Below are 22,220 nucleotides of genomic sequence, written 5' to 3'. Positions count from 1 at the left end.
CATGGATATTCAAAGATCAACCTTTGACCTTTGAAAATCCATGGCAACCTGATCAAAGGCAGGTCCTACTCAGACCGTTGTAGGAGTGAGAGCGCAGCTCAGAGCTTTAGTTGTTGTTCGACTCTGCGCAATAAAGGTGTTTGTGAACAGTTTCAGACACAGCAGGATATTTTGGGGAGCTCTGTGGAAACAAACCTGCCTGAAGTGCAAAGCAATAGGCGTCCTAACGGAGAATAATCTCAAGCTGATTACAGAAGGATCAGAGAGGAAGAAGGAGACACAGCTGCAGAGGAGGCTAACATCTCAGCAACAGGTTTCTTCATACAGTCAGATTCGTGGTGAGTACCAACAGTAGTGAGCGATAAGTGCAACTTCATCGCGTTTATTCAAAGAGAGAGAGGGAGACAGAGTCGTGCGCATTTACGCACATGCCGTGTGTGTGTGTGTGTGCATATTGGGGCGAACTCCATTCTGTGTGATAGCGAGACCAGAGAGTGTAAACCCAGGGACTGTAGAGACGGTGGAGCTCTCTGTGACGTTACATTGATGTTAGACTCAACTTAAAGAAAATGCTGGGAGGAAGCTGTTGTCTACTCAAAGTTACAGTAGATGGTTTTATTTGGCTGATGATCTGTTGTTCGCCATATCTGCGATGGACATGAGGAGAAGGGTTACAGGCTGGAACTAGAAAAGGGCTTTTCCTGAAGAAAATGCAAGTTTGATTGCTGCAGCTGAATTGTTGCTTTGAATGCTGATGTGAAGGATTGCTCTGAATTGCTGGAGAATCAGAGGAATCGCCTAGCAACGGCAATCAAACTAATTAAAAACCAGCCTGTGAATACACCATATGAAAGGTCTGAGGCTGGAATAATACCATAAACTTATAAGAAGCTCAGGCTGCGTGATGTGAATGTGGAAAAGTAGTATACAGCTGAAGGACGATCAATATGACAGATACAATGCTTAAAGTCTGATAAAGACTACAAACATGGCTGCTTTGTGTGCTTCCTGTGTGTCAGCCTGTCACCATGGTAACAGCCCTGCCTGCCTGCCTGTATCCTGGCACCTGAATGGTTATCAACTGTATAGCTCTCTCTGTCCCCCTCCTAATGCATTTCCAATGTTTCCATGCAGGGTGTGTCGTGTCCCCACAGGGTATACCCCGCCTCTCACCTCCTCCGCCTCCAGCCCCCCCCGTGACCCTGCACTGCAGGACAAGAGGGTTAACAGAAGATGGATGGATGGAAACTGCTGTTTTTGTCCAAACCGAAGCCTTCAGACAGAAAACACGAAGAGAAGCCTGAGAAGAAAGAGCGCCAAGAACGAGAGAAGCGTGACAAGAAAGAGCGCCAAGAACGAGACAAGCGTGAGAAGAAAGAGCGCCAAGAACGAGAGGAAAGAGAGAAGAAAGAGCGCCAAGAACGAGAGGAAAGAGAGAAGAAAGAGCGCCAAGAACGAGAGGAAAGAGAGAAGAAAGAGCGGCAAGAACAAGACAAGCGCGAGAAGAAAGGACAAACGTTGAAGCAGTTTATTGTGGAATCAGTTGGCTTGATCACTAGACCGAAAAAAGCCAAGGGGACCGTCCTCACAAAAGAAAACGAAAACCTCAGAAAGGCTGCCGAAGAACTTACCCAGTGTGAGGAGCTGGCCAACGAGGTCTGCACTCTGAGGAGTGACCTACAGAAGGCCAACAAGACCGTCCAGGAAAAAAACAGTGAGATAAACCAACTGTCAGAGGACAGGTCCTCCTTAGAAGATCAGCTGAAACGTGAGCAGGAAGCAAGAGAAAGCGTTCAGATAGACCTTGATGAGGTCGAGAAACGTAAAAGCGATTTTCATTCAGAGGTGGTTCGTCAGGTGAATTTAATCACTGACCTGTCTGTTGAACACATTGATGTCTGCAACCAACTGGCCAAGAGCAAGGCCAAGGTCGGACAGTTGGAGAAAAAGGACCTGGAGTTTGAGCAAACACTGAAATGTTTACACCAGTCTCTGACGCAGCAGCAAAAGGAGACTCTAGAGTTAGGGGTAAAGTGTGAACAGCTCACAACAGAAAACGAAAACCTCAGAAAGGCTGCCGAAGAACTTACCCAGTGTTCTTCCAAGTGTGAGGAGCTGGCCAACGAGGTCTGCACTCTGAGGAGTGACCTACAGAAGGCCAACAAGACCGTCCAGGAAAAAGACAGTGAGATAAACCAACTGTCAGAGGACAGGTCCTCCTTTGAAGATCAGCTGAAACGTGAGCAGGAAGCAAGAGAAAGCGTTCAGATATACATTGATGAGCTCGAGAAACGTAACAGTGAACTTCATTCAGAGGTGGTTCGTCAGGCGAATGTCATCACTGACCTGTGTGTTGATATGTGGGCAGCAGTGGCGCAGCGGTATACCAGGGTTTTCCCGTAACCGGAAGGTTGGTGGTTCGACTCCACTCGCCATGTGTTTGCTTCATTCTTTCAGTTCCACTCTTTCATATCAGGGTCTATGTTTGCAGCTACAGTCCCCACTCATGTTCTGTTCTGGTCATTGTGGGTCTGTCATGTCAGTTTATAGCCATACTGTTAGTTCACATTGTTCACCTTGGCTTTTACCACTTTTATGCAGGTTTTATCTTGTTTCCTGTACTTTGATTATTTTACTTTGATGTTATTCATACATGACTGACTCCTGTCTGCAGCACTTTGTTGTTTTTTAAATGTGCTTTATAAATAAACTTGACTTGACCTTGTTTACTTGACCTGATCTTTTTGTTACTCACTTTCAAATTTACAGAACCAAACCATTCAAGAACACATCTTCATTTGTACAAAGTGAGATGTTAAAATATGTGTTTGTAAAAAAATACAAAGTATTATACTTACAGTACAGTGTCATAGATTTCTTTCTGGAAACACTGTAACAACCATTTGAATGTGCAGGCTGCACCATGCTTGTGTACGGCTTTTAATAGTTGCAGTGTCAATGAGTGTGTTAATGGGAGGCGCTTACAAAGGTGCACAAACAGCTGCAAAGTTATTGTTATTCACAAGTGAAGTTATCATCTTAAACACACATGTTTGACTATGACTGTATTATTTATTTATGATATACTTCCAATATATATATATTGCCATTTATTCATTCTTTGATATGCTTATTTAAATATACTGAAGCTCTAACCCCAGATCAAATACTGCAACTCAAACTCCACACCAAAAGGGGGCGCTACATGTTACTACACTACGTTTGTGCAGAAGACGAAGAAGAAATCAAACGCACGGAGGAAACGGTTTGGAGCCTGTGGAGGAACAGAGGGAGGTGGAGACGTCACGGAACTTGTCGAATTAGTATCGCAAGCCATTCATGTCACATTTCGCCAGCACTTAAAACGTTGTTTTTTACGTCATACACATTGACAGTAAAAACTATGGACAGAGCTTTGTGACGTCATCCTTTTGTTTCTGAAGAGCCGTTCTGAGGCTCGGTGGGAGGTTCCAGGTCGTTGATGACCGCCGCCATGTTGGCAGCGTCATGTCCGCCAAAACTCCAAATATGGACAAAAAGGGGGGGGCACGAGCGGGGTTTAGGGGGGCGGGCGATCGTGGAAGCAGGAAACTCACGTTGTGATACGTCTGTCACTCAAGCGGCAACGCCCATAATTATTGCGTAATTTTAAGTCAGAATACAACTGAAACCAGTGAGTTGTAAAAAAATTCACCCCCCCTACAACTGACACTAGAAGAGAACCTATCATCTGAGACCAGAGCGGTTTTGGTACCAGGCTGTAAACATGTTTTTTTCTGCTGTGAAGTCGGCCATTTTAACATGGGAGTCTATGGGAAATGACTCGCTGCTGGAGCCAGCCCCCAGTGGTTGCAGCGTGAACTACAGGTTTTGACACTTCCGCATGGGCTTCAGGTCTGAGCCCCGAAGGTTGCCGCTTGGTCATACACCATACGGCGTTTTCTAACGTTCTAATGATCTCCGCCCCATAACTTGCTCAGCCACTAGTTCCCTCTTTATCAGCAGAGAAGAAGGACGGACCGCGCTGATCCAGCACCGACCTCCTTTGCTAATGTGGATCCATTCAAGATTCAAGATCCAAGACGTTCATTGTCAAATGCACAGCAGAGGTCACGCAGAGCACTGACCCTCTGACTGTGCCAGCTCCCTTCACATGACTTTGTCCACAACATAACTAAGATCAAAGAAAACAGAGCAAGAATCAACACAAATAAGAATAAACCAAGAAATCCAATAAGCAAAATGAGCTGATGTGCAGGTCTGTGTACAGAGGGTGAAGTGCTGTCAGTGTTGAAGGTTCATGTGTTGTTGTCAGAGCTCGGACATTCAGAGCGTGCAGATATCTTTGTAAAAAACACACATGTGCAGGTACTGATGTTAAAAAGTACTTCAGTAAAAGTACAGAATACTCTCCCCAAAAAGTACTCAGAGTACTAGTTACTTTCAAGGGTTGACGTAATGATTTATCAACGTCCATCTTCTAGCGCTGGTCCGGGGGCTGGAGTTCTGCTCGGCGGTCTGGAGCACCGTGTTTCTGGTGAGTCCATCTTCACTTCCTTCAATAAGCTCAGAGGCCTTTTTCATCCAGGACGTCCGAGGAAAGATTCCTCTGGATGAATCAGCAGAATCCTTCTGATCATCACTGATACATGTACACACACACACTGACACACACACTGACACACACACACTGACACACACACTGACACACACACACTGACACACACACTGACACACACACACAAAGACACACACACTAACACACACACACTGACACACACACACAAAGACACACACACACACACAGACACACACACTGACACACACACAGACACACACACACACACACACACACACACACACACACACACACACACACACACCGTCCAGCTCACAAAAGTGTGTAAAGATAAGCAAACTCTGCATGATCTGCTTTGTTTCCTGGATCAACATTTATTCAAGTCTCAAAATACAGGAAGTCCAGATTTGTCGATTTGTATATTATTCTGACATCCACATTAAAATCAGACTAGACTAGAATATCATACAAACAAAAGGACATGGAACATCAGTACAGAAAGTTAGCCGCTTCACTCTGTAGGATGACAGGATATAAAGGCCTAAATGTGTTGTTTTAGTGTAACTGTATACCACACTTCCTGCCACCGACAGCTTTGTTGTTGAACAGATTTTCTGTAGGAGAGGAAATGTCACATACCCTGTAGCTAAAATACACAGTGTGGCACCATCTCATATTCTTTGCCCAATATGTTTGCTAGCATCTGTGTGGGCGGCCATATTGTGTTTCTCACACAACATAACAGATGAGCGATTATGGATGTCATTACATGAAATGTTTTTTATTCATTTTTAACTCTGCACCAGTCTTCCTGGTGCTCTTTGAGGATCAGATCTTTACCCTTGATGCTAAGATGGCATCTCACAGTGTAACTAAGGTTCTCAGGCTGATATTAAAAGAGCAGTACAGTAAAGAATACACTGGAGATTCTGGACTTATCTTGATGCCATGACAGGGAGGAAGCTCAGAAGCCTCTCTAATGAAATCATACCTAAATGAAAAAATTCAGAAAACTAACATCTGCTGTTCTATACTACCAGATGTGCAACTAGTGTTGTGGCAATGTTTGGAGATCATCTTGTGGCGTTGAAGGGACAGTGGGTCTGGCGTTTAGGTACTCCAGAACAAAAACTTGCATGATCTTGTTGAGGTTCTGGATGGTGGAACGATCCAGGTTCTGCTCGTTGTCGTCGAACGTGTGCCACACAGAGGGGAAGGGAGAAGGGATGAGGTGGAGGATCCGAACACCTGACACATAAGAGGTACAGAGTGAGGTTGTCCTACAGAGCAACAGCATAATGTGTCATCACAGATGTGCTGGTTGTGTAGATGGTGTGTATACCTCTGTTTAGGAATGGTATGTGATCATCGAGGATGTGACTGACAAATTGATCGGGCCAGAAGTACTGCACGCTGTTAGGATGCTCCACGAGCTGGCTCATGGAGTGTAGACGCTTTTCTGCATTGATAAGAGGCAGAGTATACGGCCAAAGGAAGTGTTAATTCAGTTTGAAAAAATAAACATCAAAGCAAAGAATTAGCTGAATTGCCTCATCATGACTTGCGTGGATGTGACTTAATAAACTGATGACAGTGATCAGGTTTAATTTAGATCTTGCAGATGTAGCACAGAATATCTAGTGTATCAATGACTAGTGATTAACATGATTCATGTATGTGTCGCAGCTTCAACACAGTTCTATATATGGTCTTTAAATATGACTTGCTGGTTATTTACCAATGTTCTGCAGTCTAGACAGCCAGGGCGCCGTGCTTGGGAACTGGTTGCCGAAGCGAGGGCCAGCGGCCCCGATCAGGTCCAACAACACAAACAGATCCTTTTGGAGAAGAGACACCATCAGGTTAGCAATGCTGGTGGGCTCTCATGAGAAACTTTGTCTTCGCCCAAACGCATAATAGCGACACCTCAGCACTGAGGTGTGAAAATGAAATCACATGTTCCATGGTGCAGCACTCTGATACTATACTGTTCCCCAATTGTGTGTTTTTTTTTCTTTTTTGGTCTTTTTGTATTTGATGTTATTTGTTTTTTCTCCTCTTTGTCTCTCTGTGCTCTCAATCTTCTCCTATTCATTCTTTTTTTTGTTATTTTTGTTTTTCACAGCAACTCCTTGAATACTGTACTTTCTATAGGAATACACAGTATTTCACTGTAAACTGTTCTACAGTACGGTACTGCACTGAAACACACCAAGTTACTGTGGATTTCACATGTCTGTTTTACTGTGTGTCTGTGCACAGGAATGTGCTTTGTCTGTTTAGTGATGTTGCACACATCTCTCCTCGAGCTATGATACAGAAAAATACACTAATCATATTAGCCAGACTTTACATAAATAATGCTCCTGACAGCCATCCAGATGATAAGACGAGTGGTTGTGTGGTTTGAAATTTCCTTGAACAGTAAGATGTGCACCTCCCCTGTTCAGGTGTGGGCTGTGTGTGTAAGAGGAGATCAGCGCTATAAGCAGATTGTAGCGAAACTGATGTGGGCTAACAAAAGGATGATCTTCATTGTGATTAAGAGATTATCCTAATCCTGCATAGTCTGGACAGTAAAGGATGAGTAGAAGTGATGTGTACTATGCCGTGCAGTTGGTTGGTGTCTGTGGCTCCTGCAGGGTGCGGGGTGGTCTCCATCTTCTGGGCCAGGTGGCGAGAGCCATACAGAGAGTCTGTGGAGGTCCACTGGAAAAGGGCCTCCTCTCCATCAAAGAAGAGCATCTGCAGGGTCAGGTTGGGGCTGGAGCTCTGTGATCAAACAGAAAAGAGTGTTGCTGCCATCTAGTGGTACCGAGATAACATTTCCCCTACAATCCTCCACCAGATTTATCACCAACAATATTGCTGCCAGTAAATGTATTTGTATTCACTGTGATTCTAATTTCCACAGTGACCTCGGTGACAGACAGCTGAGTCTGATAAACAGGTCCCATGGCTGGTGTCCCTGTCAGGCAATGTCACTGTCCAACAGACAAGTGCCTGAGCTCAGCAGTGAGACAGGAAAAGGGCATGGGAGGCAGCCACATGAATGCTAATGTATTCCTTGTGCATCAGTCAATATTATTGGAAGACTTTTCGCATTAATTTCTCCAAAAAATCCATTAATTTTATTGGTATTAATGATTCACAATAATATAAAATATATGTATTTTCCTCTTCTAAAAAACCCATACATACTTTATTTCCCTAGTAAACATAGCTGAGCTGGTCTTTCGGTGACTGGTATAATTGTGGTATGACTTCCTTCTGACTCAATGCCACACTTAACCAAAACCACAAAACACACTGAACACATCATAAACCTCTAATGCAACTGAGTACCACTGAAAAAAGTTACATATTAGTCACCTAATCAATCACCTTCTGAGCTTTGAGTTCTTCATCCAGGGCTCGTGCTAACTCCAACATCATGGCACAGGGAACAGCAGAGTCAGTGGCACCTTGGAACTCCCTCCCGTGCCACTGTGGTGGGTAGTACTTAGAGTCATAGTGACAGGCTAGGACCAGGCGGCGCTTGGCTGACGGGTTGAGGGTGGCAATCAGATTGGTGAAGGGTAGAGGGCCGTAGGGTGTTTGTGACACAAACTTGTCTTCTGTCACTTCCCAGCCTGCTCCAAGAGAACCAAGGGTTGTTTTGATATGCTGCGAAAACAAACACACAAAGATGATTTTAAGTATTCATTTTCCACCCCTCTAGTAGTCGAGCCACTATATGTTATAAAAAACTTACTTCCTGCACAGCCTGGCTACCTGCAGACCCTGGATACCTGGTAACCAGAAGCGGCATTAAATCTCTCTGCCACATCTGCTCCAGATCAGTGTGAGACAGGGCTGCACGGATCTCACCTTGCGTTAGTGTGATAGCTCTGTGCTGGAACTGGACAGAACAAGAGGAAATAAAGAAGGTGATACAAAAAAAGGACAAATATTGTGTAGCATTAGTGAGACAGGAACATCTATAGTTAGCTTGACACCAACATCCTAATAAGGAGTTGTTGCATTATAGTATGATGCATTTATGTTGAGTAACAATGTGGATGACACAGAGAATACAAGTGTGTCACAACACTTAGCTCAACCCTCACATTACCAGACACCACTCACTAGGTCATCAGGGGAATTTTGGATTTTTGAGGAGGAACTTCATTTTAACAAGCTTTTACAGTCACACATCGCAACATCACTTATGTAAAGATTACATATTTGTCTATAAAAGCTTCATCGGTTTAATCCTGTGTATACTGCTGATTTAAAAACAGTTTGCGTGTTCAATGAGCTGTGAAAAACATCTCCAGAGACAGAAGAGCCAATTACAGCCATGTGAAGAGACATTGATTGAACGGCTTCAAACACACACAATGGGTGCTTGAGCGAAACACGAATCTGATGAATAGAGAGGCAGAAAAGAGAAAGAAACTTAACACGCTCTCACTTCCTCTTGGTCTTATTATCACATTCCCATGAGTATGATGGTAAAACAGTAAATTAGCTGCATCCTTTCAAGAGCACAATATCCATTTAAATGTTAAGGTTTTTAAGCTGAATGCACCAGTTCAGTGGATGCTAAATTGTATTCGTGGGCTAAACACCATATTGATTCATTTGGTCTCAAAGTTCACTGAGAAGCACATTGGGTTGTCCTGGTAACAAACAGGGGCAGGAAGAAGGGAAGGAAAAAGCAAAGCCACAGTAAATCTCAGAGACCAGTCAAAGCTCACGGCTGTCTGTTCTCCTCCATCCTTCCCTGATACGTAGTCCTTAATTGGCGATGCAGCAGAACTGAAAAACCTTCTGAGGTTACTTAGATTAGGGCAGAAATTAACAGTTAATATAATTATGGAAAATAATATATATATATCAATCCAGTCAACGAAGGCTAATAAATTTCCATGTAATGATTTTTCATGAGAAATTAAATTTGCTCTCATGTAAATCTCTAACGGCTGAACAATACTTTGCAATAAATGACTTAAAAAAACTAAAAAAATAAACTGATTGATCAATTATCAATCTCTGAATCTCTGCACTGATTAGTTTTCAGACTGAACCATTTTTAATGTGAAGTCACAGTCAATGTTGTTGTTCTTCCTTCCAGACAATAAGGCAGGACACATTCCTTAACTCTGCTTGCTACAACTAAGCCATAAATATCCACTTGCAAAACCTGTTCACAGTATGAGTTGGACCCATACTGGCAGACTCATACATCAGTCCTGTAATTGCAGTGCAGTGGCACAAGGTATAATTATGTGGTCACACAGACTGGATCTAGCTGTCCAAAGAGCTGGGGCTCACTGGGCTCACAGAGAGTTAAAAGAGGGGGTCCACTTAAGATCTATAAATACCAAGACCCACAATTGGAGGATCAATGATGATGACTGTGCTGCCATAGCAACTAGGCAAAGAGGAGAGGAGAACAACATAGATGAGCAACATGTATGGCCAGGCATATACAGGTAAACCTCAGGAGGATTACACAACAATCTGAAGCAGCGCAGGGAGTTGTCTAAAGGACCAACGATAGATATTTCTGACATAAAAATAACATTTTATGACATAAAATTCCTCTGGAACTTAATTCTTTGGGGCATAAGAAATAAATGTAGCATGTGGTAATCTACATCCATCATCCACACATGTACACAAGGTAAACACAAGGAAATTATTAACTTTAAAGTAATTATCAAGCAACATTATATAAAAACTGTACAGATGTGTAATTGAGAAAAACAGGCTGATTAGATGGTATATCTAGTAAAATGTAAAAACATGACGTTTTTCAGTGGTTTCACTTTTAGAGGCAGTTTTCTGAGCGTCTAAACATTTATTACACTGATGTCTGATGGAGGACAAATTGTAAAAAAAAGATTTTTTCTATTTATTTACCTTTTCTTGCGTCCAAGGGATTCCATTGGTGCAGTGGATGAATGTCGCCCAGATGGTTACAGTGTAAAACAAACGCATTATGTAGTGACTGTGGCTTCGCTCAGCCATCGATGTTGTCGCTCCTTTCCACATTCCTGTCTCTCCCCTGTGAAAGCTTTCAGATCATGTGAAAAGCAGGAGGGAGGACCCGAGGCTCTCTAAACCACAGCGCGTCACTACTGTGTGTGTGTGTGTGTGTGTGTGTGTGCTCGGTATCTGAACAATAATGACACAATGACCCCATAGACTCCTTTGATCATTGCTCATTTTTTAACCAACAAACCAATATACTTGCAGAACTCATAGCCTGAGGGATCACGCGACCTAATTAGGCTACATCTTCGTTTAAACTGGACCTGTAGGCTGCAGACTTATTATTATGATGAACAAAAACATTCTAACATATCATGTAATTCTTTTTTATTATTATATGTAAACAAAATAAACATTTATGCCTAGTTGTATTATTCTACATGCAAATTATTTTGAAAGTGCGGCCAGCACGTCAAACGTCACTTACCACGTGGTCTCGAGTTCACGTGGTCAACCCGGAAGTGTGCACCGTGTGCTTCAGATGTCAACATTTATCCACCACATAGTTTACATACGTCTTATTTAGGCTTGTTGTAACTTTTGTGCTACACTGGTTTGTTTCTTTTTAACAACAGCTGCAGTTTGTAGTTAGCAGCAGCTATGGCGGAAGACGTGTGCTGTTTGAAGGCAAAGCTAAGGGAGAAAGACAGAGAGATAGCTGCTCTGAGGGACAAGTTGGCTCAACTGGAAAAGGTACGAAAAAACACGTCAAACAACTGCTGTTTAAATCATTTGCATTTATAACTTAGCTATAGTGTTAGCATCTTTGTAGCGCAGTTTACTCGACATAACGTTAGCAAACGTATGTTACATAAAGGCACACGTTAAACAACTAACTGGCTTTTAGTCATTATAGCTAATCATCTACCCACTTGTTATCATTATGTATAGCAGAGGAAAATTAAACTGGCTCTATAACACAGCTGACACAGTAAAGTACAACGATTGTTGCAGCACATTATGTCAGTTACCTTGAAGCACATGCATGTCCACTTTTAATGCTGTCTGCCCTGTGTTGAGTAAAATATCTTCCTCATCAGAATCCTTCCTCAGCACCAGAGCTGCATAACAAGGTGATCCCTCTAACTCCACTGACAGTCAAACCAGCACTCAGCAATGAAGACATCATGCGGTACAGTAGACAGCTCCTTCTCCCTGAGCTGGGTGTAAAAGGTATGGATGCTATTCACAGTTCTGATGCATACATCCATTCAGTGATGGCTATGTCATGGCTGAACACAATGTGAATCCTGACTGTCGACAGGTCAACTAAAATTATCCAGGACATCAGTGCTAGTTGTGGGCTGTGGAGGATTGGGCTGCCCCGTGGCACAGTATCTTGCTGCAGCAGGTATTGGTAAGTAATATAACTGATGAATGCAAAAAAATACCAAATTAATGAAATTATTACCAAGTTTACATTTTCAATGAAAACTTGATGACCAACTTCTTGGACTTTGTGTCTCTCCAGGGCGACTGGGCCTGTTAGACTATGATGAAGTGGAGCTCAGTAACCTGCACAGACAGGTGCTTCATGGTGAGGAGAACCAGGGCCAGGCCAAGGCTCTGTCTGCTGCCAGCGCAGTTAGAAGGTAATGACTCAACATGTAGACTGTTACATTGTGTAGACACAGTATGTTGTCAGAATGCCAATTTATACCAATGCCATTTTGTGTATAAACAGTTTTTGTGAACCAAAACAGCTTTTAAAACACTCACACAGAGAAGTAAGTGTGGATGTTATTAGTAAATGTTTAGTAACTATCATAATTAGAGCATATTTTTATGCTTTCTGTGACTCTTTGCCTGTTTTGTAATGTATGCTGGCGCTTACCAGTCTCACCACAGGTTATATTTGGTTGTATATTTCACCCCAGTCTGCAAATATTGTGTAAACATGTTATTTTAGAGACGTCTGTTTTTGGTGGCTTTCTACCTCACAGTGGGCCTACTGTGGTTAGCACACACATTGTATGGCCATAGCCACATGAGGGCGTCATTTCTCTGACTAACAAATCTTATAATAGTGTGACACACATGCACAATGTTAATGATATTAACATAAAATGGAAAGTAATGTTTTAAAAATGTATTGTTTTTCACTCCTTTTTTGAAGGCTGATTTAAAAAAAATGTAGAAAGAATAGTGACAAAAGTCACATATTGGTGTTTTGAATTTTGTTTTTGGTTTAACCAAACAACCAGTAAGGCCCTTATTTATAATGCTGTTGATAGAAGTTGTTTGTTTTAAATCAGCTAATTATGGTCAAATAAACGCATATCTATTTTCATTTCTCTTTCTAATATCTGTATGTATTTCTCAATGTTTATACTTGCAGGTTAAATTCCACTGTAGAGTGCGTTCCCTACCATTTGCAGCTTTCACCAGAGAACGCCTTGCAACTCATTCAGCAGTATCCTCAGTCTGCATTTGTTACACAGATCTGGCAAAATGTTTATCATGCATGTTATAAATCTTATTCATGCTTCTAAATTGACTGGGAACTTGATAAAGTCTCTGTGGGAACCTTGACTTCATTGACCTCATATATGACATTGTGGCTGACTGTTCAGACAACGTCCCCACTCGTTATCTGGTGAACGATGCCTGTGTGCTCAGTGGCAAGCCTCTCGTGTCAGCAAGTGCCTTACGAATGGAGGGGCAGGTAATGCATAAATCATCCCTCCCTTTCCCTCATCAGTGTGGCTAACATTCTCGAGCTTTGTAATATAAATTGTTTGTATGCAGTTGACAGTATATAACTACCGAGGAGGGCCCTGCTACAGATGTCTGTACCCAGTACCTCCACCCCCAGAGACAGTGACCAACTGTTCTGATGGAGGAGTGTTAGGAGTGGGTGAGCTTTGTTCCCTTATTTTCTCAGAAGTCATTAACTTTGTGGAGAATACAGTAAATAATACTTCTTAGTAACACTTTCCACTTGTATTTAAGTTCCAGGAATAATGGGCTGCTTTCAAGCTTTGGAGGTTCTCAAAATTGCCTCTGGGCAAGGCTGTATCCTTTATCTACCTAATTTTTCACTATGTTACAGACAGTGCCCTTTTTGGCTATGTTGATTCTGTGCATCAGGTTTTTTGTCTAGTCATTTAAATTACAGCAGTAAACTGCTGAAAGTGGTTTAATTGTAGCTAAGTTATGATGTGTCTGATGAATGAAGCAAAAACAAATATTTTTGTCTGCACTTTCTGAAATCTGCTGACTAGTCATTTGCCATTGTTTCATAAAGCTGTTGTGGTTACTGTATTCTAGTGCTCATAACTGAGACACACAGCAGAGAGAGTTTTGCCTTGTCCTGCCTTCTCTGTGACACTGTCACCCTAACACCTGCTATACTTTACCTACTAGCAAAGTGTTGTACTATTTTCCCCAAAACTCTTGACTCTTTCCCTTGACTGGGGTGCTTGGCAGCTTCCTGTGGCCAGCAGCTGGTGATGTTTGATGCTCAAGATGCCAGATTCAGGTCCATCAGGCTGCGGCCCAAACAGCCTGGCTGCGCAGTCTGTGGAGAAAACGCCAGCGTGACCCAGCTGCTGGACTATGAGGCTTTCTGTGGATCTGCTGCCACAGATAAGGTTGGTCATAGGAGAATCTGATGGGGCACTATATTAGGGGGTCATGCCCATTTTCACTGGAATGTTACTTTTTAAAGTGAAATGTATCAACTGCATTCATTAATATTACATTTACAAAGTACATCTAATTATCCAGTAATTATTGGAAAATTATCTTTTCAGTGCCGCAAACTTAACCTCCTGTCCACAAATCAGAGAATCACAGTGCAGGTAGGAAATATACACTCCAGAACAGTCGGCCATTGCGTGAGTCCCTGTATTTAGTGCTGTTTATTGTATGATTACTCCCAATTTTCTCAGTTTTCATGTGCATTCATAAGCTGATTACATCTCAGTGCTGACCCAGCCCCGAATGGGAAATGACTTAAAATGTGCCTGTAGATTTTCTATGGGAAAGAATAACATGTTCCATTTGGCACCGAGAGCAGTGGTAGTGGATTGCATCTGTTTATATTTCTGCAGAATTGGCGCTTTGAAACCCGCTGAGTCATTAAGCACAGAGATGGAAATCATGATTGATTGGGGTGCAATCGAGATTGTGCAAGGGGCTCCAGTTAGAAACAGTTTTGCTTCCTGTGATTTAAGGAAAAACGGTTAAAATGTTCATATTACCGTACTCCACAATTACAAAACCAGGCTGCATTTTAACATTTTCTGTGTGTAATTTTAGCTTCACTAAAGATACTAATCAATGTCTTTTTCCTCCAAAAAATAAAGTGTATTATTTGCAACGAGGGCTGTGTTAATGTAATTCCAGGAATATAAATCGATACTGGACAACGCAGGACCCCATCTCCTGTTGGACGTACGCCCTCTTGTGGAAGTGGATATATGCCACTTACCCCTCTCTCTCAGTATCCTTTTATTAGACTCGAAATCATTCTCACTATTATAATCTGTTCTGTCTATTCATACTTGTCTTGGTTTCTATTCTATTGTGTTATTGTTCTCTCTAAACTGCCGCCAGATATTCCACTATCAAGTTTAGAGGATAGAAAGAGCGACCATCTCCAGTTACTTAAGGAAGGAATCAGCAAATTGAAACAGCAGATGGCAGGTGACTGCCAGCCCTCAGGTAACATGGCAAAATCCCATTTAGCTGTGTGTGTGTGTGCATGTTTGGAACTCACTTATGTTTGGACTCACTTATGCATATTCACAGTCCACTGTGCAGTGTCATACTACCGGCCCGCGGGCTGATTTTGAACAGCTAGTAACAGGTTGTAATGGGGTTGCTAGGTGACCCCTTTTCCAAAACAAGTACGGTCAACCCGAGCAGCTGGTCTGCGTTGGAGAAATTAACATTCAAAATGTTATTTTGGTGGTGTTCTTTACTCAATGAGCTAAATTTATCCTTAGTACTTTACACTGATTGTAAACCTTCATCTGTCTATAATATATAATATAATATATATAATGGAGATCTTTTAAATCTGGTGTGCAGGTTTTTTATGAAACATCTGAACCGTCTTCTAAAGTGTATCATCTCATGTGTTTACTTTTTGTTCTTTCCCCTAGTTTATGTGATCTGCAAGCAAGGTAATGACTCTCAGAAGGCAGTGCAGGTTCTGGAGAAGATGAGTGGATCAGAAGTGGACAATATCACAGTCAAAGACATCAGTGGAGGCCTGATGGCATGGGCAAAGAAAATAGACCCCACATTTCCACAATATTAACCCAAATAAAATTCTCTATTTGTTTAATAGTCTCTGCATCCTGTTTGGTTATTTCTTTGCATGCACTGAACATCTGAATTTCTAAATCTCACATAGAGTAGTTACAATGTATTAGTTCCTAAAATGTGTTGTGTAATCTACCGTGCATTAGTGAGCTGGCAACACACGCAATATGAAAGCAAGGTTGCAAAATCAGGTACCTCTTCCTGTTTTTTTCCCCCTGTAAATACTTAAGTCCAATGCACAAGTGCACAAGTTTTCTTAAATCTACTGCAGTGAATCTACATTTGATGTACAAACAAGTAATCACAGGACAAACATGTCTCCAAAACAAAGCAGCTGTGCACGGGTTAAGAGTAAACACGGTGGAGATTGAGTTAATAAAGTTGATTATTTAAATCTGAAATCATTCTTTGTTTATCTGGGGACACATAGAAACCCTTTCAAGGGCCCATTAGGACCTCACATTGAAACCCAATGTATTACAACCCGATCCGGGTCATGTGGAGTAAAGTTTTTTTTTCTTGGCATGGCCAAGTTGAAATAACGGAAAAGAAAGGCACATGCGCATTGGTACGAGCTCCATCGGAGGCGCCATTGCTTCACATGGACTGTAGTTCTGTTTTTCCTCCCCACACATGGAAAGTCAGTTATCCGGAGATAATAAAAAGACTCCAAGCCCCAGCGGCAGCCGCAGCTCTTTTCCTCGTCTAGCAGGGGGAGTAGTCACAGCTGGAAGGATAATAAGATGCGCATGAATTTACAATCTGGAATAAAAATAAAATAAATGGACGGAACGGTTAGTCTCAGCGAGCTTGTGTGCAAAACCAAAGTCGGTATTTATCATGTGTAGACCACTGCGCCGCGCTTTGGTGTGCGACTCCCAGAAAGTGCAGAAGACTTAACTTCAGACTCCGCTTTCCTCAGTTGATGGAGTTAAAAAGTTTCTTCACAATGGAAAGAAAAGCGCTCTTCGCTGGGAGTGAAGGTAAAGTGTATTTTCAGAAACATTTCGTTCGGTGTTTGGTTTTAAACGAGCTTAAGACAATGGCCGAGCGAAAGTGCTTTCTGAATGTGCAGATTCGGGGCTTGTATAACTTGTTTTGCTGGCAGTCTCGGCTCTCGGGTCGTGTTCTGCCAGCAAGCCAACCGAAAGTGGGAGGGGTGCAGATGTTCAGAAGCCCCGCTTCCAGATGTTTGTGAAGTTTGAACACAGAAATGATACGCTTTATCAACTTTTACGCATCTTGTTGTGGCTGTTTTTGAATAGCTGTGCGCACTAGTGTAAAGTTACGCTGGAGTAACTTTGGTACGTGGTAGGGGGGTCGTCCATATGACGTTATACTCAAATTGTATAAGTCGAAGCTCCTACATACACAAAGGGAAGTATGAAGTAACTTATATGAAACTACGGGAAGCACTTAGAACCAAAACAGTGCGAGGCAAAGAGAGCACAAACAATGAGGAGATCATCTACAATTTCTAGGTAGGAAACAGTTCCTGCAAGGGCAAAAACAAAGTCTAAACTCATATAACAGAAGTATTTACAGTATGGACAAACGAGGCTTTTCATTCATGTGTTCTGAATGATTGTTTTCTGATAGGTGAATATTTTTTCAATATAAAAATAGCAGGGTGTGTGTTTGTGCCTCTGTGTGTTTGTGGTGACAGGCTTCCTGTGGCCAGAGTGGATTACTGACTTCAGTAAGAAGAACGAACAAAACTCCAGGATATGAAGTTTGTAGCAGTGATTTTTCTGCAGAAGTCTGTGGATTGTTCAGAGACTCTTTCTCCATCACCTGCCCATCTGATAAATGAGTCCGTGCTGCGTGAGCTCAGGTGGGTGGATAGGTTGTTGTCCTCTTAATGTCGGTAAGACAATGCCACTTTAATAATAAAAACACACACAGTGCTGACTCACTACTACTGATGAGGACCAAAGATTCCCCCTACCACGAGTGTGTCCACAGAGATCCAGCCGGTCCTCACTAAGTCCTCCACTGTTCGGCCTTGCACGTTGCAACTGGAAAAAAGCCAATGTCTGCCTCCTCTCCCCCATCCTTACCTCGAGCCTTCCTCCACTCTCTCCATCCGCACCACCCATCCTCGCCATCCGCCCTGTCACCGAGCACACCTGGACCGCTTTACACACGGCTGTCCAACGGCAGTCACAGTCACAGCGCCCCCAGCCCCACAAACTCCCGCAGCTCTTTCCATGGGGTGTCATTCCTGCTGCAGATTGGACTGACCAGGGAGACCGTCAACCTGGAGGCCAGCGACCTGTCACTGTCTGCCGTCAAGGACCTGGTGTGCTCCATAGTGGATCAGAAGGTAGGGATGTCACCTTCAAAAAGCTTCATAATTCACACTTTTTCTAAAGTGAAAGGCTCTCCACAGACACATAGTGGACCTACATGATGATGAGGCAGCATGTGTTATGCCATTTACCACAGTCATCTGTTTAGGGTTTGTTTTTCAAGGCAGACATCTGGGCCATGTGCCTCTAAAATGAGTCAAACGCCCAGAAACATGGAGTACTGATGCTCCTCCAGTTACAGGGCACAGTCTAGTAGTGCCACTTATTTACACTGCGGTGTAATGTTACTGGACATGATGCAAGCGCATGCATACAAAATCATACTCTCATGCACGTACACAGAACTACACAGCGGTTTTGCTCATCTTGTGTATTTTGGACTGGATTTATTTTCCATGACATTGCTAATGTGCTGTAATGACACTGGAGTTTAGCCTCAGCATCAGAAGTGGCTTTAAACACAAGTAACATAATTTCCAATTTCTTTTTTGGTTGTGTGAGAAGTCCAAATCAGCAGTGCTAGCTTCTTGTTCATCTTCGCTGAAAACATTTTTTATTTTTAATTTAAAGCAGTCCCCTATAATGAGCTGCAACACCACAAATGTTATGGCTTTTAAACAAAGTGGTTTTCTCTGTCAGAAAAAACATTCATTGTACAAATTCAAAATAAGATAAAGAGAATTCCACTTTTAGACAGTAATAATTATTTCTAAATGAAAACAAGAGGTAGTATTTTTCTATTAAACGCACAGTACTTCCTAACATATGTAGGCACTCTAAATCTCCGACTCAGCTATTGTCTTCTTTGAACCCATGAATGTGTGCTGTACTTCATAGCTGTGTGGGATTAATGGCGAGCAAAGCCTGCTGAAATAATGAAATGGCCTCTATGTGCATCCACAGGTTTTCTAACCTCTTGTGAATAATGATGATTACTCTATTTGTGTCTGTAATTATCACTGACTGTATAAAAAGGGGGTGATTAAACAAAACACTTTCATCAGCCACTAGAAATCTGAACATTTTGGCAGGTCAGAGCTATAGTGTTGTTTTGGCTTGATGATTAAAACTGATTAAAATAAAAGGGTGGTGGAAAAAAAAGGAATATACACTGACTGATGCATGAGAGATAGTGAAGGAGCTATCTGTGCAGAGCCTGTGTCCTTTGCTTCCATGTTGTCCAAGTTGACATTCCAGAGGAGCAGGGTAATGTTGTTGTTCTTTACGAGGTCTGCTGATTCTCACTAGCTAGTTATGAACAGTTCTGGTCTGCAGAGCAGAAAATCTCATCACTGCGCATATTTACATGGATGCTGTAACATATTGGCATGGTGGCAAGAATCTGTAACAGGAAAAGGGTGGGAAATATGATGCTTTAAGAGCAGCCCTTAAAGAAAACGAGTGCAGTCACTCACGGTGCGTGTGTGAATGCTGATTATATGCCAAGATGAGATCAAGATCATCTTTTGTGCTTTTGTGCAGTTCATCTAAAGATGTTTCAGAGTCTGGTACGGTCTTCTATATTCTTTTTATTATATGCACAATAAACGCCTGAAGATCCTGTACTTTATACACTCTGTCCTCATATACAGTGCAGAACACATCCAGCCTGTTCATCTACATTACTGTGCATTTCTTCTATGATAAACTCGGCCAAATGCAGTGTACTGCCTCAGATATTTCATGAAATCCAGCCATATGGCTTTGATATCAATGGAAAATATGACTATGGGCCTTGTGTTCTTTCAGTCCATCCCTGCCTCACTTCTTGTTCTAAAATATGCTTGACAGTGCTGAGCCTTGTTGTAAAGTCCACTCATGCCGGCCAACTTTCCCAGCTGAGGATGTCGGACCCCAGCAACCTCAGCTGTTGACAGTTGTCCCAGGATGTCTACACTCAGCAGAACTTCAGGTGTCTGTCAGCAGAGGCAGGACGGAAAAAAAGGTTTCAGGCCTCGTGTGGTAATATCTGCGTAGAGATAAAGTCTGGAATAGAGAATAGAAGTGCATTCTCTCCTCTGCGGTGCCGTTTCCTCCGCTGAGAGCTGGCCTGCTTCTCTACAGTGACTCACCACTTAGCCATGCAACAAACAGGGATGCTTATCCCATCGCAAATCTGCGCACTTCACTGTCAGGTTTTCTGCTGTGTCAGCAGTGTTCAGCATTGTGAACCGTTACAGTCAGTTTTAGCAGCATGTACTTACCAGTCTTCAAATATACTTGCTGTACAATTTGTCCATCTTCTTGCTGAGTATGTAGGTGTGTGTGCAAAAAACACTAACCCAGATGCACTCTCATCAGCAGCTTCTGTGAGCTCATTCCACTGGATTCCAAGGTGCTTTCAGGCATGTTGGATGTTTCCCTGCTGTGTCCTGTTTCTGCTCTAGGTTTTTCCCTGTACACAGCCAACCTGTTGATTTAGTAAAGCACATTTTATAGAGTTAACATCTAGAGGTGACTTGATCTTTTAACTTCAAGCATTTACCCACAACTAAATGCTTGAAACATGTTTGGATTGTAATGGTGTAATTATATTGTAATTCAATTAGTATGGTTCCTATAGATGACAAAAAGGCAGGAAACTACAGTTTTGCTGTGTATTGCAAACCCTGGAGCTATTTTTGCTGTGATATTGGTATCTTAAAATCTGCAGTCACATTCTTTCAGTATCTTCTTAAAGCGCGTGACCATAGCTTAAGGACAAAAAGCTACTTTCTGGTGAAGTGACTGCTTTACTTTTCTGTTACAACATTTTTGGTTTTTCTTTCTTTCTTGACTTTTTATGCACACTAGCTTCTGTCCAGTTTTCAGTCACCCCGCCTTTGGTCTGTTGCTTGTTATTGACATTTATATGAACCTTCACACTATAGCAGATGCACACTAGATGTGGTTAGACAGCTGTAACATCTTGAGATGTTTGCGTGTGCTGTCTGTTATTGTGTATAATGTGTCATGTCTCCAAGGTTGACATTTCATATCTTTCCTTAACTCCTCAGCTTTGAATCAGTCTCATTGTTTGACAGGGAGTCATGCAGGCTTTTATAAAAGCTGTGTATTGTATAGATTTTGCATGGCTCATTCCCCTTCCTGCTAAAGACTCGACCACATGACTTGGACAGCTTCCACAGAATAGATTTGCTTTCGCTCTGTTTTCTCTGCTGGTCTGAAGTTGGTTTTGATAGTAGTGATTTGGACCTCAATCACCAACTGTAGCGGTTAAGGTTAGCTTTAGTCTTGGGCAACCTGATCCTGATAGGTTCAGTCTCAGTCTCCTATGGTAGCTATTGCGGTTTCTGCTTTTGCATTTTACTGAATATGAAAATATGAGTTTTTAGTGTCACCACTCCAGTACAAGAGTCTCAACTGTAAGCCAGGCTCCTTGAAGACTGTGAGAAAGCATGAGGGGAGCCAGCCATTGGGTGGTGGACAACCCCCCACCCACACTTGGGTACCATAAAGCCCAGATCTAACCCACGATGGCCCTTTGATGGCCCCACTGTGGCTACATGCAACTCCTAGCTGGGACTGCCTTGTTTCACTTTCTGGGTCCTGACTTCTCTGTCTGGTTTTTGGGTCTTGATGAATGGCGCGAGATAAACATCCATAGCTTCCACTTGTTGAGTGTTTCCTGTTTGGTGTCGCCCAAGTCCTCTCGTGCAGCCAGCGAGGGAGCAGTGGCGGGACAAAAGTTCACGACTCTCTGAGAATGACTCCCAGTTAGCCAGCTGGTCAGCCTGGACAGGCAGCCAGCTACAAAACATTCCTCTTCACACAGGCATTTTTGGAGGATGATGTGATGTTGCTGGGTATGGGTGGGATTAGACTGCTAGGAAGCTTAAATATTTGAAGCTAAGCACTTGCTATGGTAGTATGAATGCTCTAATTTCGATATTGTCGTCAACAGTTTAGTTTTTAGCCTTTATAGAATGTGTGAAATAAATGGGGAATGTAAAATTTGGCATCAGTAACAAAAAGCACAATAAAACAAAATGAAAAAAAGAAATTTGAAATTT

The 22,220-nt window shown here is 42.4% G+C and overlaps 3 protein-coding genes across 6 annotated transcripts in view; 2 read left to right on the top strand and 1 right to left on the bottom strand.

The window, feature by feature from the left end:
- Positions 1-4,933: 4,933 nt before the first annotated feature.
- qpct (glutaminyl-peptide cyclotransferase) lies at positions 4,934-10,649 on the bottom strand. The gene is made up of 7 exons (XM_028395290.1): positions 10,490-10,649; positions 8,334-8,480; positions 7,964-8,245; positions 7,184-7,351; positions 6,318-6,417; positions 5,922-6,038; positions 4,934-5,827 (listed from the first exon to the last, which is right to left on the bottom strand). The coding sequence occupies exons 1-7, from the start codon at positions 10,619-10,621 to the stop codon at positions 5,628-5,630; spliced, it is 1,146 nt and encodes a 381-aa protein (XP_028251091.1). The 5' UTR covers positions 10,622-10,649; the 3' UTR covers positions 4,934-5,627.
- Positions 10,650-11,064: 415 nt separating this feature from the next.
- mocs3 (molybdenum cofactor synthesis 3) lies at positions 11,065-15,920 on the top strand. Its single transcript, XM_028395252.1, has 13 exons — positions 11,065-11,314; positions 11,662-11,794; positions 11,886-11,978; positions 12,093-12,213; positions 12,960-13,034; positions 13,169-13,286; positions 13,370-13,478; positions 13,574-13,636; positions 14,051-14,214; positions 14,377-14,424; positions 14,972-15,068; positions 15,182-15,289; positions 15,733-15,920. The coding sequence occupies exons 1-13, from the start codon at positions 11,222-11,224 to the stop codon at positions 15,888-15,890; spliced, it is 1,380 nt and encodes a 459-aa protein (XP_028251053.1). The 5' UTR covers positions 11,065-11,221; the 3' UTR covers positions 15,891-15,920.
- Positions 15,921-16,535: 615 nt separating this feature from the next.
- prkd3 (protein kinase D3) overlaps positions 16,536-22,220 on the top strand; it is a 31,626-nt gene continuing 25,941 nt past the window's right edge. Inside the window, exons 1-2 of one of the 4 annotated variants that reach the window (XM_028395227.1) lie at positions 16,536-16,878; positions 17,562-18,221. In XM_028395227.1, the coding sequence (XP_028251028.1) occupies positions 17,928-18,221 (294 nt within the window). In that variant the 5' untranslated portion in view covers positions 16,536-16,878; positions 17,562-17,927. Of the gene's footprint in view, positions 16,879-17,306; positions 17,377-17,561; positions 18,222-22,220 lie in introns of those variants that run through there. The other 3 variants (XM_028395225.1, XM_028395226.1, XM_028395228.1) reach the window with 3 other exon arrangements.

The sequence above is a fragment of the Parambassis ranga genome, chromosome 22, assembly GCF_900634625.1.
Source record: "Parambassis ranga chromosome 22, fParRan2.1, whole genome shotgun sequence".
Lineage (NCBI taxonomy): Eukaryota > Metazoa > Chordata > Actinopteri > Ambassidae > Parambassis > Parambassis ranga.
This window is presented reverse-complemented; position numbering and strand designations above follow the sequence as displayed.

Coding starts and splice junctions, on each gene's coding strand:
- qpct (XM_028395290.1), bottom strand. CDS start 10,621: ATGTGGAAAGGAGCGACAACATCGATGGCTGAGCGAAGCCACAGTCAC. Junction 8,246..8,333: donor GTAGCCAGGCTGTGCAGGAA/GTAAGTTTTTTA, acceptor TTGTTTTCGCAG/CATATCAAAACAACCCTTGG. Junction 6,039..6,317: donor GTCTAGACTGCAGAACATTG/GTAAATAACCAG, acceptor TTATCAATGCAG/AAAAGCGTCTACACTCCATG.
- mocs3 (XM_028395252.1), top strand. CDS start 11,222: ATGGCGGAAGACGTGTGCTGTTTGAAGGCAAAGCTAAGGGAGAAAGAC. Junction 12,214..12,959: donor GCTGCCAGCGCAGTTAGAAG/GTAATGACTCAA, acceptor TTATACTTGCAG/GTTAAATTCCACTGTAGAGT. Junction 13,287..13,369: donor CCTTACGAATGGAGGGGCAG/GTAATGCATAAA, acceptor GTTTGTATGCAG/TTGACAGTATATAACTACCG.